A 15,669-nucleotide genomic window follows, 5' to 3' on the forward strand; every position below is an offset into this window, starting at 1 on the left:
CTAATCCAAGGGCTCCGGGGTATCAAATCCATGCTCCCAAACGGGCCCTTAGGACATCGGTCCAAAAATGAAGCAAATATAAAACTCAAGTGGGTTGCACGAAGGAAATAGTGAATCGCATTTCCCCCACTCCAACGATAACAAGGGCCACCCAAATGAGTCCGATTGGATCCTCGGTACTTGTTGAATACAAGTACCGTATCCAATCAGCTTAAAATTTGAATGAGCAAAGCAGATCTTAACCACACATTGTGATACCCCCGATCCTAGAATTATTTGCACGTACAACTGAGACCCAAAAATGATAAAGATTGAAATCCAGCATACTAGCCAAAATTCCAATGGTACAAATCAATCAAAATAACTCAAGGAATGATCGATCATCGAAGCAGCTTAATTGGCGAGTAGAGGTACAATCGGGGATGCCCAATTATCTCTTTTGCATAAAAGAGTGTCTGATTTTTTTTTTTTTCCTGACTCTTTAAGTTAAATCAATTCCAACTCCACAATTCTAAAGATCGATACAATTATTGTATTCTTTTTTACTTAACTTCAGCTTTGTTTACTTCATTTTTCTTTTTTATCTTCACCTACCTGGAGGGTTAAATCCCTGTTTAGTAGAGTCGAATGTGATATCTACTAAAGTATTGTTTGAATCCCCCAAAGTCGAATAACCCTATAAAGTAAAGATCACACAAGTATGCAGGAGAAAGGGGTGCTTAGTCTCTTATTTTTCTGTAACTTATATCCTTAACCAATAATCTATGACCGCAATTGCAACTGCATCCCAAAAGTCATTTGGAGTTGGGAATCTTAAGATATTCTGAGTTTGAAATTGATCTAAGACATCTAGCCAGAGCACTTAAAATGCAAACAGTAAACAAATGTTGAGTGCAGCCTGCATGCATGTGCTCTTCACACGCCCCTGCCGGGAGGCATTCACACATAAATATCACCGTGGACCTAGAGCATTTCCCTAGCCACTTTTTCCTATCATATAGCCTACTTGAGTTTTGAATCTGCCTCGTTTTTTTGGTTCATATCCTAATAATATTAGCAAATTAGATGGACATGTGGATTTCTCACAAACATCATGGAGGGCTCCACCTAGCATCCTATTGTGGGAAGTTTATGCGAAAACCTTTCACAAACAATCCACCTCCCAGCGTGAGCCAGCTCAGCATATTTTGATTAGATGGCAGGCTCTTGTCAAAGTTAGGTAGCCAGGCAAAGTATGTTTGAAAGTGATTTGGTTGAGTACTTGCTCCAATGGGCTCCACCTTTTGGCAGCAACCTCCTCAAATCAAATCCCACCAAGGCAGATTTGTGCTTAGCTCAGCACAGACAAGGGTAATACCCAATCTACACCCTTCTATTTCATGTGCACATATAATAACACTTGCCAACTACGGTGGACCTTACTTCATGATAGGATTTCTTTGAACAAGGTTTTCCAAAAAAAACTAAAAAAAAAAATACTAAATACTATTTTAAACCTTTGATCAATTTTAACTTTTTTCCAGTAAGAATGAGCAGAATGGAAAACATAGGGTGGTATGGTGTGTTTGGTACCACCATGTCAGATTGTCAGATGGAGGGGATTCATTTGTGCATATGTAGTAGACGACACTCAAGACCGTTTGAGCTACTGTTCCAATTCTAGATGGATGTGATTGTATATTTAGCTCCTGTCATTAGGCATTTAGACTAGCCTCGTGCGCATGAATGAGCTAGAGAAAATATAAATATTTTTACACCTTTAAGAAAGTGAGAATCTTCGTTGCTTAAAAAAAAAAGATTGGTGTTTTCCTATGTAAGACAACTTTTGCAGTCAAAGGTTTTCCGGAAAAAACAAGATCTCACCTATTTTAAAATACACCAACAGGCTCCAAATGCAAGTTAGGGCCTATTTGGGAGCGTGCATTTGGAACCCCTGGATTTGAAATACTTTTGTTGTGTTTGGCACCTTGGATTCAAAATCCCTTGTGATCTAAAAGTGGTATTGCATAGTATATTTATAGGGGTTTGAATTTAATTACTAAATCAATTTTAATATATCCAATTAGTGTATATATGTAATGTTTGACACAGTGGTTGTAATAAGCCCGTTGAAATATATACTTTGCCCTAAAATGATGAAATTTCAAGTCTCGGATGAGTCACAAGCACAAGATCACATCTGAGTCACTAACCAACGATTTTTAACCAATGATTTACATGAACAATGTTTGGACGGCACAGATCATTAAATTAAAGTAATTATAGTGATGCAATTGATAATATGATTGTTTTGGGATATCATCAGTGGGCCATGTGCCCAATCAGTTAATAATTTTGTGACATACATGTTACACAGGCAACTCTTGAAAGGATTTTAGATGTAATTCAAGCTTTCACCTTGGATTTCAAACACCTTCTTTTCTGGGATTTGAAACACCATGTATTTGAAACCTCTTCCTTTATTCAGGTTTGGGACAGATGATCAGAGTGGACTCCTATTGTGGATACTGAGCAACATGCCAAAAAAAAAAAAACAATAATATTGTTTGGCTGATTAATCATCTTATTTTTCCTACTAAATTTGGAGCAATTACCACCTTCTTTTTAACCATTGACTTCTACGGTCAAGATTATTTGATTGGCATGATTTTTGGGTATGTTCTATCTACAATGGGGTCCACAATTTTAATAGCATGGGTTTTCATACAAGATGCAACAACTGCAATGGATGAGTCATATGAGCTAAACTCATACAAAAGAATGGGATTTTCATTTGGAATTTGCTCAGTCCAAAAATCTGTACACATGGAGTTGGCATTTTGATGATCCAATCCAAATAGTTGGTGGACCTTCCCTTGGACGGGAAATGCTGAAGAATCTCCCCCATCTGATCATCCCCACCGTTTAGTTGGACCCCTTATTCCTTTTACCAACCATCAATAACTCTGCAGTATGATTAATCAGCCAAATATATATCTTGGAGGATGATTAATTGGCCTTGATCCACCATACCTCTACAGGGATGATTGATGATTTCAGCCCCGCTGATCATGGCCCAACGTATTCCTGCAGAAATGATTGATGAGTTGCCATCTTTTAACGGCTCTGATTGACGAAAAATAAATGTATGTGCAATTAGAATTTCCTCTAATTCATCCTGACAGGTAAAAATTTGTGGGCTTTGGATTCATAACATGATCATCGGATATGATCGCTTAAACATTGATCTTACATTGCAAATAAACCTCTAGCCACACAATTCTTAAAGTTGAACTTGTGGCCGTTGGATTTCTAACCTGAATGGTGTAGATAGGATCATTCCTTTCAGATGCTTGGTTGGACCTTTAGATACAAAACTTCTGGCTTTGGGGCTCTTAGATTCAATAGCTATACAGAAAATATACATGCTAATAGCTTATGCTTGATGTGAGTGAATTGAAATGGATATGTATTGATACTTATAAGAGAGGTTCTTTTCTGAACCAGGCTTCTTACGCCACCTGATACTCTTTTTCCTTCTCTTGGATGCTTTGTTATCAATCCTTACAATTGCATTAACTTGAATGCTATAAAAATCAATCTATCTTCTCAGCGTATTTTCTTGTTGTCTTCATGCAGCTGTCTTGTGCAATTAACTTAGGGGTTGTATGGATGGCTATAAAATTCTCAAGTTGTAGAGGGAATAGACGTAATCGGATCGCATGGGTTGTTTGGATACTTGCATTTGCTTGTAAAGGCTCATTTGGATGCTTGTTATTTTTTTAGTCGTAAACACATTACACTTTAAAAGAGTTTTAGGTATAACCAGTTTACATGCTGTTTTGTTTGGCTTTTAAGTGGTAATTTGTTTATGGGTAAATAGATTGTTTGTTTGGCTAACCTATAAAGTGTTTATAATGAATAAATTAGGTATTCACACTATAGAGCTTGGGCGGTAAACTTTCCAAAATTTACAAATCACATGTGAAAGACTTGATTTTTTTAGAGCCCTAAGAGAGCATTATAGCATGCATACACTAAATGGATTGGATGTCTTCCGCCTATCACAGTGGGCCCCAAATGCAATTTAGAAGTTTTTAATGGTGAACGTCCCATCCTTCCCTGGTGTGGTCCATTTGACAGTGGACACGATGTTTTTTAGGGCCACAAAATAGCATCAAGGGAAGTACATGATGGATATATTGGATGTACCATAAAAATTACGATGGGCTCTTCATATAATGAGTGTATATTAATCATTGTGCTCTAACATGTATAATGCCTTTTTAATTGTAAAGACTTTACTTATAATTTGAAATATGACTTTTTACCGGGTTTCATATTACAATTAAATTGTTTACGACTATACCGGCATCCAAACGACCGCTAGAGGCTGTAAATGCATTACAGCTTTTAGTTGTAATTTGAAACATGGCTAAAAATATTATACATAATAAAATACAATGTTTGATACAAACTCATGATGTGTGGGTCCATTGTAATGTGTACGGTACATCCAATCTGTCCACAATATGCCTCCCTTAATGCTCTCCTATAGCCCCCAAAAAACAGCTCAATTGATCATCAAGTAAACCACATGAGACGAGAGAAGGATGAGATGTCCACCATTAAAAACTTCTAGATTACATTTGGGCCCACTGTAAGGGGTGGAGGACATCCAATTCATCTAGTGCATGCATGCTTTGATGCTCTCCTAAGGCCCAAAAAAAATAAAATTGAAGTCCTTTTCAAGCGATTTGTCAATTTTTAGGATTAACTGCCCCAAGCTCTATATAGCATGAATACCTACTTTTATACATTATAAATACTTTATAATTTAGCCAAACATATAATTTATTTACCTGTAAACAAATTATCATTTAAAAGCCAAACAGAATAACATATAAACAATAACATGCTATCCAAGTGTAGCATACAGGCATCCAAACGACCTTTTATTGCAACAAGCCTGCATGCTATACTTGGATATTTATTTAGTTGACCATAACTGTGAGGTAATTAGAAAAAGTCCTTCTCTGTACTTGGGCAATATAGAAATGATTGCAAGGAAAGTGCATGATTCTACATTTTATGCATGGATGTTATGCTTTCTTCATGAATATATCAAAATATAGCAATTCTTGGATTCTTCTGCTCTCTTGCACGTGGTTATTTCCCTGTGTGAAATAGGCAAATCACTCCCCCCTTTCCCTGTCCTGCATGTTTCCAGTAGACTGCTCTGTTCAATCAGAATTGAGAACTTCACCTGTATTCTGCCATGGCATAGACGATTTTTGGTTTTCGTTAACTCAATGAATAGGATGAGGGGTGGAAAATCACTGTGTTGATACACTTCATGGTATTTCTTTTTTCTTGCAAACGTGAAAGGCTCTCTTGTTAGTTTTGACAAATTGCTTGCTTTTGCATCGATCTTTACATTCTGATACTACAAATTCTGTGAATTTCTTCTTTGGATGAACAAAACTTCATTTTCAATATCTCAATGAAATATCAAAGCTGAAATTCACTTGATGTGATCGATCAACTATAATAGTTGATACCAGATTATGATCATCAATTTATTTAAAACCAATACCAGATTATGATCATCAATTTATTTAAAACCATAGAGCTGTGGCTAGGATACATACTTTGGAAGAGATAAAGGTATTAGATTTGACAGATCCTCCTCTGTTTTTGTTTTAGCCATTCCTCCCATCATGTTCCTCTGTTGGCAAAGTACAATTTACTTGGGGCCTATTTGTTTCACCAATAATTACATATGAAGGAAATGTGCAATGATTACAAATTATTTTATCAATCTCAGATATAATAAAATCATAATAATAGAATTTTTATATTACTTTAATATCAAATCATTACCAAAATATATTGACGTTGCTGTCAAGGATTCAATATTTTCATTGTAATGCTAAAAAAAGTGCAATGATTACAAATTCATTTGTCTCCTAAATACATCTGTATTGATTTTAACCAACAATTCTTATGTTTGGTTTAACAGTGGTAAAATCATAATGATGACACATTTCATTTACATTATCAAGATAATTGGTGAAACAAACGGGACCTTTGTTCAGTTTGCTGAAAGCCTGACACTTTCACAATCCAATTTGTTCAGTAAGTGGTAAAATCATAAGTCATATGTCGGCCCTCATCATAAGTGGTAAAATCATAAGTCATATCCTCCAATGATGAGGACATGTCGGCCCTCATCATTGGAGGCCCAGGTTCATCTGCATCGTGACCAGCAACACCTATTGAATGCTCTACATTACCATCCACAACCAGACTTCCAGACCTTCCACACCTACATCAAGGGCCACTGTACCTTCAACAAAGCCCTCCTTAAGCAAGATCATTGGTTCCTGCCGTAAGATCATCTAAACCGATAGCCCGACCCTATTTAACCGCATTCAAGTTTCGTCAAGGTCTGCCATACCTGCTAGATGCCCATCGACCGGGCACCCAGCAGTTCCATCCCACCCATCAGGTCCTCTTTCAGTTACCGAATGGTAGTATTCACAGCAGTGGAAGCTCTGTCCTGGTGACAAGCAGATCATATTCCAATGGTACAAGTGACAGCAAGAGCCCTGCGGTAATTGGAAGCGAGATGGTTGAAAGGGTGATAAACATAAGAAGATTGGCAGCTCCAAAACAAGATGACCACCATGATCTTCCTATAATAACTCAGCAGGGAAGTTGTCATCTTCGCCAGATAGTTCGGGCTTCAGAAGAACTATCAAAGAAATACTTAGATATGGCTATGAGGCATATGGTATATTCATCTCTTTCTTCGTTTTGCTTACCCAAGAATGGATCCTTCAATATTCTATAATTTTCTGTATTTTGATAACTTTGGTATTCGTTAATACTGGTAGTTTATGATCATTGACGAACATTCCGGCTTCCTCATGTACACTGTGAGATCAGGACCGACCAAAAGCTGGGCAGCCAGCATTTTGCTCTCCTCTTGCCACAAGCAGCAACGCTAGCTCTGCGCAGGGTGTCAGTAACAATGTCCAAAGTTTGGAAGGCAGCAAAATTGACAATGATGCTGGTTGTGAGAGAGAAGGTTGATTCTCCCAAGCCAGCCAGCGAGACGGGTGATCATCTGATATCATTAGTTGATTTTTGCGCCCTATGGTAGTAGTACTCGAGCCATTGATTTACCCGCAAATCAAGAAGCATCTGGAATAGAAAGATGCGTCATCCTGCAAAGGGCCGATGGAACATGCAGTTCTAGTTTTGTTGATTTCTATTGGTACCATCTTCCATGCCAATTCCATTCAATAAGGAAACTTAAAAAACACGTAAGTCATAACTACCAATGAGAAATGATCTGATGGGCTTAGTGAGTGAAAATCTTTAATGCATGGGCATCTTTACACCGGGCTCGAATGGGGTGGCCTATGTGAGGAAGGGGCACACTTGGGGTGGGCGGCCTGTGTGAGGCGGGTGGCTCATATGAGGCGAGACCCATGTGAAGTGGGGCCCACGAGTGGGTTCGACCGAGGGCTTGACTCATGTGAAGTTGGGCATGAATTATGAGATAAAGGGATTGATTTGCCACACTCTATCAGTTTGAGCTTTTAGAGCAAGTGATTAGTTGTCTCGCGTGAGATTTTGGAAAACGAGTACTAAACTCGAGTTACGAAATCCGAAGCTGAGATTGAGTGGGGTGGCCTGTGTGAGGCAAGAGCACACTTAGGGTGGGTGGCTCGTGATTAATGCAGGGACATTTTGCCCAGGGTATGAGATTAAGGGATTGAGGGTGGGTGAATCGTGATTAATGCAGGGGCATTTTGCCTGCGCTATGAGATAAAGGGATTGATTCACTACACACTCTATCAGTTTGAGCTTTTAGGCCTGGGCTATGAGATAAAGGGATTGATTCGCCACGTTCTATTAGTTCAAGCTTTTAGAGCAAGTGGTTAGTTATCCTGTGTGTCCCACATCAATCTTCCAATGCAAGGCTATGAGATAAAGGGATTGATTTGCCATGGCTGTCGGACATTACTATGTTTCGACAATTCTAACTGTCATATAGGTAGTGCATCAACAAATATTTGAAAATAGAGCAATGTTTCACATTCGTCTTGCAAAACAACATAATCCTTTAATAAAATGGTAAAGCACTTCCATTGGATTGTAATGGCATTTTGGAAAGGGTTGAATAAAATGCTTTAGAGATTAAACATCTCAATCGGCCAATAGTATTCTTATTGTAACAAGACGATGTTTTTGTCTTAATATATTGACGATACAATCTCCCTTTGCCTAACATGAAATAAAACAAAGAAAAAGAAAGATATCTTCCCATATGGTCGCCAACAATAAAAGCACACTCCTAAGACAAGACAACATATCTAAAGCTTGTCAAGAAAAGTATTCAGCAAAGTAATTTTATTTTGAAATCTTTTTCAACATAACTACCAATAACATCTCAGTAATGAGTCAAGTAAGATGGACCTTCACCTAACGGCTGTGATCTAACTTGTTGGTCTTGGTGAATTCCAACCCTGAGATACAAGTCCTTGTTTGCATGCATTTTTGTGACAACATCTTTCATCTCCATTTGTTCTCTTGGAGATTCTGCAGAACATGACACACCGATTCTGACCGTTAAAATCAAGCAGCCACCCATTCTATTTCTTGTATTGATATGATTTCCGCTGCCTTGAGTGACTTCAGCTTCTAAGAGAAATGGATCTACAATCTCCATTACTTGTTCAAACAATGCCAACTCAACAAAGTTATGAAGGCTTGGATTGTCATTAAACATGTCATCAGTTGGCTCCTTTCCAGTTATCATCTCCAATAGAAGGATTCCATAGCTGTAAACATCTCCTCGTGTAGATGCTTTAACGCCCATTGCATACTCTGTAATTTACACATCAATTTGAATGGAAGTAATTAGCATTTCTATTTTTCCTGAAGTTCAGAATTTCTAACATCAATCAATGTGCTATGAGCTTTGGTCAGAGAGTCGGTACTCATTTCCGATCTTATTATTAATGCTATTTTTAATTACTTGATTTAGCTATTGGAATTTGCACTAGAAATATACTCTCACTTATGTCTAGGAATGTGCTATGGCCTAGAATTTTGGATATCTTATCTAAATGTGCAAGAGTTGTATGAGAAAAAAGGATGATTGGAGGATTTACCATAAACATGTGCTAGAGTAGTACTAGAAAAAGAGGAAAAAAGAAAAAGGACAATTAGAGGATTTAGCAGTAGTCTACATTCAACATGCAGAAGTGGCCTACTTGATCACCAGAACAATCAGGCCAAGTAACATACCAGCCAGAACCCACCTAAAGAACAGGCCTCCATCATATGTGGAGGGCATAATCCTATGCCATTCAACAGGAGGGACCGACTAAGACAAGAAGTTCCATTAATCAATTGGGCCATGAGTATGAGAAAAATTGGAAACTCGGAGCTATATGAATAATGTTTGATATTCAATGTACATGTAGCTGATCAATGTACATGGGTATACCAATTCAACCCAGAAGCATGATGTTAACCCAGTGCATATTTGAAATGGGTCTCAGTGGATGGATGGCTCTGATTCTGTGAATGCGTGCTACAATGGCATAGTCTACTATTGTTGTACATGTGCCACCAAGAGAATCCATCCATCAATCTGATAATCCATACATCTGTAAGTATAGAAATTTAATGTTTTATATGAACTTTTACATACAACACTTTTTTTTTTTCCTACCAATGCATTACCTATGTAGAAAATCCACCGCGAGGAAGGTGGGACGCACCATAAAGATAACAAGGGACAAAAGCTAGGATGATCCACTCATTAGGCAGCCTGAACTGTCGAAATTAATGAACATTCGAATTGTTTGACTCAGTGTCTGGGAAGAAGGGAAAAGCCTGGAATTACATTAAATGGAATTTTATTTGGTCCCGTGCTAATTTCCCTCAATGTGAGCAAGTTGTTGTAGGCCCCACCATGATGTGTGGGCTATATCCACACCGTCCACCCATTTATCAAGATTATTTTAGAGCATAGGCCAAAAAATCAGGTAAATCTAATGCTCAAGTGGAACCCACTATAGAAAGCAACGGGATTGAATACTTACCGTTGAAAACTTCTTTGGGGCCACATAAGTTTTGGATCTACCTCATTTTTAGGCCCATGCCATAAAATGAGGTTACAAAACAAATGAACAGTTTAGATATAACACGTGTGTTATTCTCAATAATTTCAAATGATGGTGGGTATATCCATTCAATGTACCACCGTATTATCAACAAAGCAGGGCATTAATCTTATCCCATGGCAACAGGGACAATCCCTGCCATGGGTAATAATTATGTTTTTTTGAATCCCATCCCACCTAATCCCTTCTAATCCCACTGCCCAAACAGGCCCTTAGGATGATCCACTCATTAGGCAGCCTGAACTGTCGAAATTAATGAACATTCGAATTGTTTGACTCAGTACGGTCGTGGCTCACCTAACATCTCAATGTTCCAATTTGATTCACCCGAGTGATGTTTAGCTGTTTGAATGGCTCAGGTTTTACACAATTAATACATTTATGAGATTTGAAAGGTCATTGGTGAGAAAGAAAGCACCGCATGTGAAAGTTCACATGCGATGTGGAAGGATCATGGGATTTGACTGGCGAACCCGACCCCTCGGGCCCTTTTCATTCCAAAGCAAACTCGGGGTCAATCCCAAATCCTGGTTCCTCCGCTTGGGTAGATTCTTTTTCCGATTACCCGGTTTTATTCCCCTTTTCCAATGCTCTGCTACTATATCTTCGATCTCCTCCGGGGGCTTTGCCTGAAGGGGCAGCACCCTCCGGTTGGGTAGGCTTTTCCTCACGGATATATCTGTCCTGCGGCAAGGTTGAGTTGGGGAGGGATGCCGGGTCGGAATAGAAAATGGAATTCAGTTCGGGGGTGGGTGGGAATCTCCCACCACACACCATGAGCGTTTAAGGGTAGTTGATTTGGGATAGCATTCCCATGGAAGTATCTTCAGATAAGCTAGCGATACTAATAATCTGTTCTCTTAGATGCTCCGTATAAACAACGGAATATGAACATTTCTCCTTTAAATATATGTTGACTAAGTTAATTGATAACTATGCTAATTGATGCCTCATCAGCGTCCCAAGTATTTAAAATAAGAAGTTTGCTATCCCAGGTACAAAACAGTGCTAACATGGCAAGTTTTTGGAGATGTGACAGGTCCCTGAAGAAGACGATCTGCGAAAGTCAGGCAGCCCACTACTCATAAAGCAGGCTTGATATGTAATTTGAATAAGTACTTTTTGTAAACTGTCACAATGAGTGGAACAGCCTCACTTCGCAAATGACCACAACATGAATCTACCACATGGTTCGATACCATGTTCCACTCACTCAAGTTTGGCACAAGGTGTGTGGGGGGCTAGAAAACCACTTGGAAACAGTTGACAACTTCAAAAGACATACTTTAAAAAATAAAAGAAAAGAAAATAGATGAAATTGTTACCTTGAGTGATGTTCCCAGTAGATCCCTTCACGCCAACAGAGCTAGCTTGAGCAACTTCAGATAAGAACCTCGTTAACCCAAAGTCACCCACATGAGCAATCATGTCATTATCAAGGAGAATGTTGCTCGGTTTTAAATCGCGATGAACGACTAGTGTTTGGCAATTGGTGATGCAGATAATCCAGTGCAAAAGTCACATCAATAGACTTCCATTGGGCATGTACTAAAAAACTAAAGCCTTGAACTCGTTTCCATTAAAATGAATACTTGAGCAACAAGTTAAGATTTTGATGCTTAATGTTTCTCAGGGCTTTGCATTCGGCCATGAAGCTCCTCAGAGCTCCTTGTTGTTGAAGGTTGACTTTCACTGCAATAACAGTTCTATCTCGATCTAATGTTCCATTATATACAAAACCAAATTTTGCAGTGCCAATCAAATTTGCAAAAGAGAAGCCATTTGTCGCTTTAAAGAGCTCTGCATATGACAAGTTCATGCAAGGATCCAACACAGAAGGAAAAGAAAAAGATTTCCTTCTTGATTTTCTTACCCAATAAATAGCAGTAAAGAAACATGATAATGCAATAAGACACATGACAACACCAATTACTGAGATTTTTACTTTTGAATCAAGAGACATCACCCATTTCTTGGAATCTTGGCTAGAGCATGCTGGCAATTGCAATTCTTGAATACTCCCACAAAGCTTACGATTTCCAAGTACTGAAACTTCACTGGCATTTCTAAAGATCCCTTGTTTTGGTAACTCGCCCTCTAAATTATTGAAAGATGGATCAAGATACCTCAAAGAAAGGTTCTTCAAGTATTGTGGAATCTTTCCAGACAAGTTGTTGTGTGAAAGATCTAAGTATACAAGGCCTCTTATAGTGCTAAACATCGGAGGAATTGATCCTTGAAAGAAGTTCCCATCCAACTGGAGATACCCTAGGCTGAGACAATTGCCTAGCCAGCTTGGAATTTTGCCTGACAATTTGTTATCCGAAACAATCAATACTGAGAGAGTTTTCAAGTAACTGGCTTCTAATGGCAGATTACCGGTAAAAGAGTTTTTTATTTTTTTTCCAACATAAACTTCAATTATAGAGAGAAAGCTGAAAAGTTGTTTGGGTAAGCTACCACTAAGATTATTAATATTGAAGCTTATGAACTGCATGCATGTACAATTTCCAAGACAATAAGGTATGCTCCCGATAGATTGTTTCTAAATAAACTAGGTGCTTGTTTGTTTCGCCAATTACCTCAATAATGTAATTGAAATGTGTCGTCATTATGATTTTACCACCAACAAACCAAACACGAGAATCATTGGTCCAATGATGATGCGTTCGGGAGACAAGGAATTTGTAATCATTGTACTACTCATAGCATTACCGTGAAAATCTCGAAACCAAACAGCAACATCAATGTATTTTGGTGATGATTTGACATCAAACTAATGCAAAAATGTCATCATTACAATCTTGCCACCAATAAACCAAACACGGGAATGGACAGTCAAATGCAGATGTTTCAGGAGACACAGGTAAAGTAATTTGTAATCATTGCAGATTTCCTTCACATTACTGTAGTAATTGGTGAAGAAACAGGCCCTAAGTCTGTACAATCGGGAAATGTTGCCCTAGGAAGATGGAATTTGCCCTAATAATTCATTTCACCCCAAGCAAAGTACCTTCACCTTGTTAAGCTTCCCAACACCAATGGGAATAGTACCTGTTATTATAGGAAGCTCAGTTGAGTCAAAAGATTAGCCATGGAGTCGGGCAATGCACTGCTGAGACTATTATTGCTTACATCCAATTCTTGTAAGTTACCGCAATTGGTCAACGAATTGAGAAAACTCAAGTTACGAGCTTTCCCAATTCCAAGTTGATTGCCACCCAAATATAGCCTGGTGAGGCCCTTCAAGCTTCCAAAATTCATAGGCACGGATCTGCTAAGGACCTGTTTGGTTTCCAATTTTTTATAAAATGCAAAGTAAATACGCCAGCATTATCATTTTCAGGTGTTTGTTTAAACAAGAATTATGGCCTGTACACCGAGAGTCAAGTTACACTTGCAAAGGAAGTAGGTAAAGTAAATTATAATCATTATATTTTCACATTATAAAACTATCATTTTTACAGTGATCCGTGGTTGAAATAAATAATATAGCAAAATCATAATTGCAGTCAAATGTAAATGATGTCACCACACAATTACAAGAGTAAATAATGATCACCCATTTACCGCCATTTACCATTGTAATAGGAAAACTAAACAGGCCCAATGATTGGCTGCAAGGGAAATATATGCAAGTCGCGAAGCATTGGATAATGAAACTGGTCTAGGTTTCCTCCGGCAAAAAATGTTTGGAGATAAAGAAGAGTGAGGCCTATGTTAGTTGGAAGATTTTCAATGCATCTTGTTCTCTCCGCGTCGAAAGCATTAATAGACGAGAGATTGTACAGCGAGAGTGGAATCCTACCTGACAATTCATTTCCACTTATGATAAGAACCTTTAAGCTTACCAATTGATTGAACTCACCTGGTGGACAGGGTTAGGTGTGGTCCCGGCCTCACCCAACACGGTGAGGCTCTGACCTTGTGGCCCACCTTGATGTATTTATTGTATATCCATGATGTCCATCCGTTTTGCCAGCTCATTATGGTACGAGCCCCAAATGGGACGCGAATTAGCTATTGACAAGGTCAGTACCCATCTTGGCATCTTGCTACTGAAGTGGCATCACCAAGTTCTGTGAGCCCCACCATGATGTATGTGTTATATCCATACTGTCCATCCATTTTAACAGATCATTTTAGGGCATGAGACGAAAAATGAGAAAGATTCAAAGCTCAAGTGGACCCCACCATAGAAAACAGTAGGGATTGAACGCCTACAATAAAAAAACTGCTTGGGGGCCTCAGAAGTTTTCGATCAAGCTGATAATTGTGTTTTACCTTCGTCCATGTCTGTATTTACTTATTAACAGATTGGATCTCAAATAAACATCATGGTGGGCCCTAGGAAGGTTTCAACGGTGGGTGTCACTGCCCCCACTGTTTTCTGTGGTGGGGTTCACTTGAGCTTTGGATCTATCTCATTCTTTGGCTCATGATCTAAAATGATCTCTTCAAATGAATGGATGGTGTGGATACAACACATATATCATAGTAAGGCTCATAGAACTTGATTACGTAACTTCAGTAGCGAATCTGCCTACTCAACCTTTCAGTAGCTAATCCGCGTCCCCCAAATGAAGCTGATCATTGAATGCTCACCATTGAAAACTTCCTGGGGCCCACCATAATGTTTATCTGCCATTTGATAAGGTTACACAGACATGGATAAAAGGAAAAACAAAAAAAAACAAAAACAAAAACAAATATTTCCTGTTTTGTGGTCGACCTGAGATTTGGATCTGCTTCATTTTTGGAATCATGTCCTAGAACTTCACCACGTGCACCTAAGGGCCTGTTTGGATGCCTGTAACTTTTTTAAGTTGTAAGAAAGTTACATGTAACTTACCTAAGTAAGTTACAGGTAATCCTCTTTGGTAAGTTGTAACTTACTTACAGTAACTTTCTTTTTATGTTTGGATAACCTGTAACTTTGTTACAGGTAATAAGTTGGATATTCACACTAGATAGAGTTGAAATAGGGAATCGTTGAAAAATCAAATTGACACATAAAAAAGATAGGATAAAATTATTCCATTTTATTAAGCCCATGTAAATGAATAGTTTGGCCGATTCTTAGGCTAAACTAATCAACAGGTGGGCCATAAAAGTGGGCCCATGTTTTCAAAATGCTAGTAATGTGGACAAAAAACTTGAGCTACAAGTGTTTTTGACATCCTAGCTGACCATCAGATGGGTCCACTGTGTCCCATGACTAACCCATAAAATTAGAATGGTCCAGTTATTAGAAGGCCAACTTGTACACTGAACGTGGACCACTGAAACAATCCATCTGCCGAGAAAAATGGCCTATGTTTGGGCCAATACATCTACACAAGGGCGCCCGCTTGATGCACGGCCTGGTTCTCCCATACATGACAAGTTGGCATGTATGGCTGCATGTGTGGGATTAGCAAAGCTCAGGGTAATGATTTCATTAACAAAGGAGACCAGCCAAATACAACAAGTATAACCATAA

General features: G+C 38.6%; 1 protein-coding gene across 2 annotated transcripts; it reads right to left on the minus strand.

Annotated features, from left to right (window-relative positions):
* Positions 1-8,169: 8,169 nt before the first annotated feature.
* LOC131253012 (receptor kinase-like protein Xa21) lies at positions 8,170-14,976 on the minus strand. 2 transcript variants are annotated; one of them, XM_058253833.1, is made up of 2 exons: positions 11,513-14,976; positions 8,170-8,880 (listed from the first exon to the last, which is right to left on the minus strand). In XM_058253833.1, the coding sequence occupies exons 1-2, from the start codon at positions 11,613-11,615 to the stop codon at positions 8,444-8,446; spliced, it is 540 nt and encodes a 179-aa protein (XP_058109816.1). In that variant the 5' UTR covers positions 11,616-14,976; the 3' UTR covers positions 8,170-8,443. Both variants share the same exon structure in this region; 1 of them encodes a protein (XP_058109816.1).
* Positions 14,977-15,669: the final 693 nt, after the last annotated feature.

The sequence above is a fragment of the Magnolia sinica genome, chromosome 8, assembly GCF_029962835.1.
Source record: "Magnolia sinica isolate HGM2019 chromosome 8, MsV1, whole genome shotgun sequence".
NCBI lineage: Eukaryota > Viridiplantae > Streptophyta > Magnoliopsida > Magnoliales > Magnoliaceae > Magnolia > Magnolia sinica.

Excerpts from the sequence above, each read along its gene's own strand:
- LOC131253012 (XM_058253833.1), bottom strand. The coding sequence starts at position 11,615 with ATGATTGCTCATGTGGGTGACTTTGGGTTAACGAGGTTCTTATCTGAA. Across the intron at positions 8,881-11,512 it reads TACTGGGAACATCACTCAAG|AGTATGCAATGGGCGTTAAA; the intron begins GTAACAATTTCA and ends TGTAAATTACAG.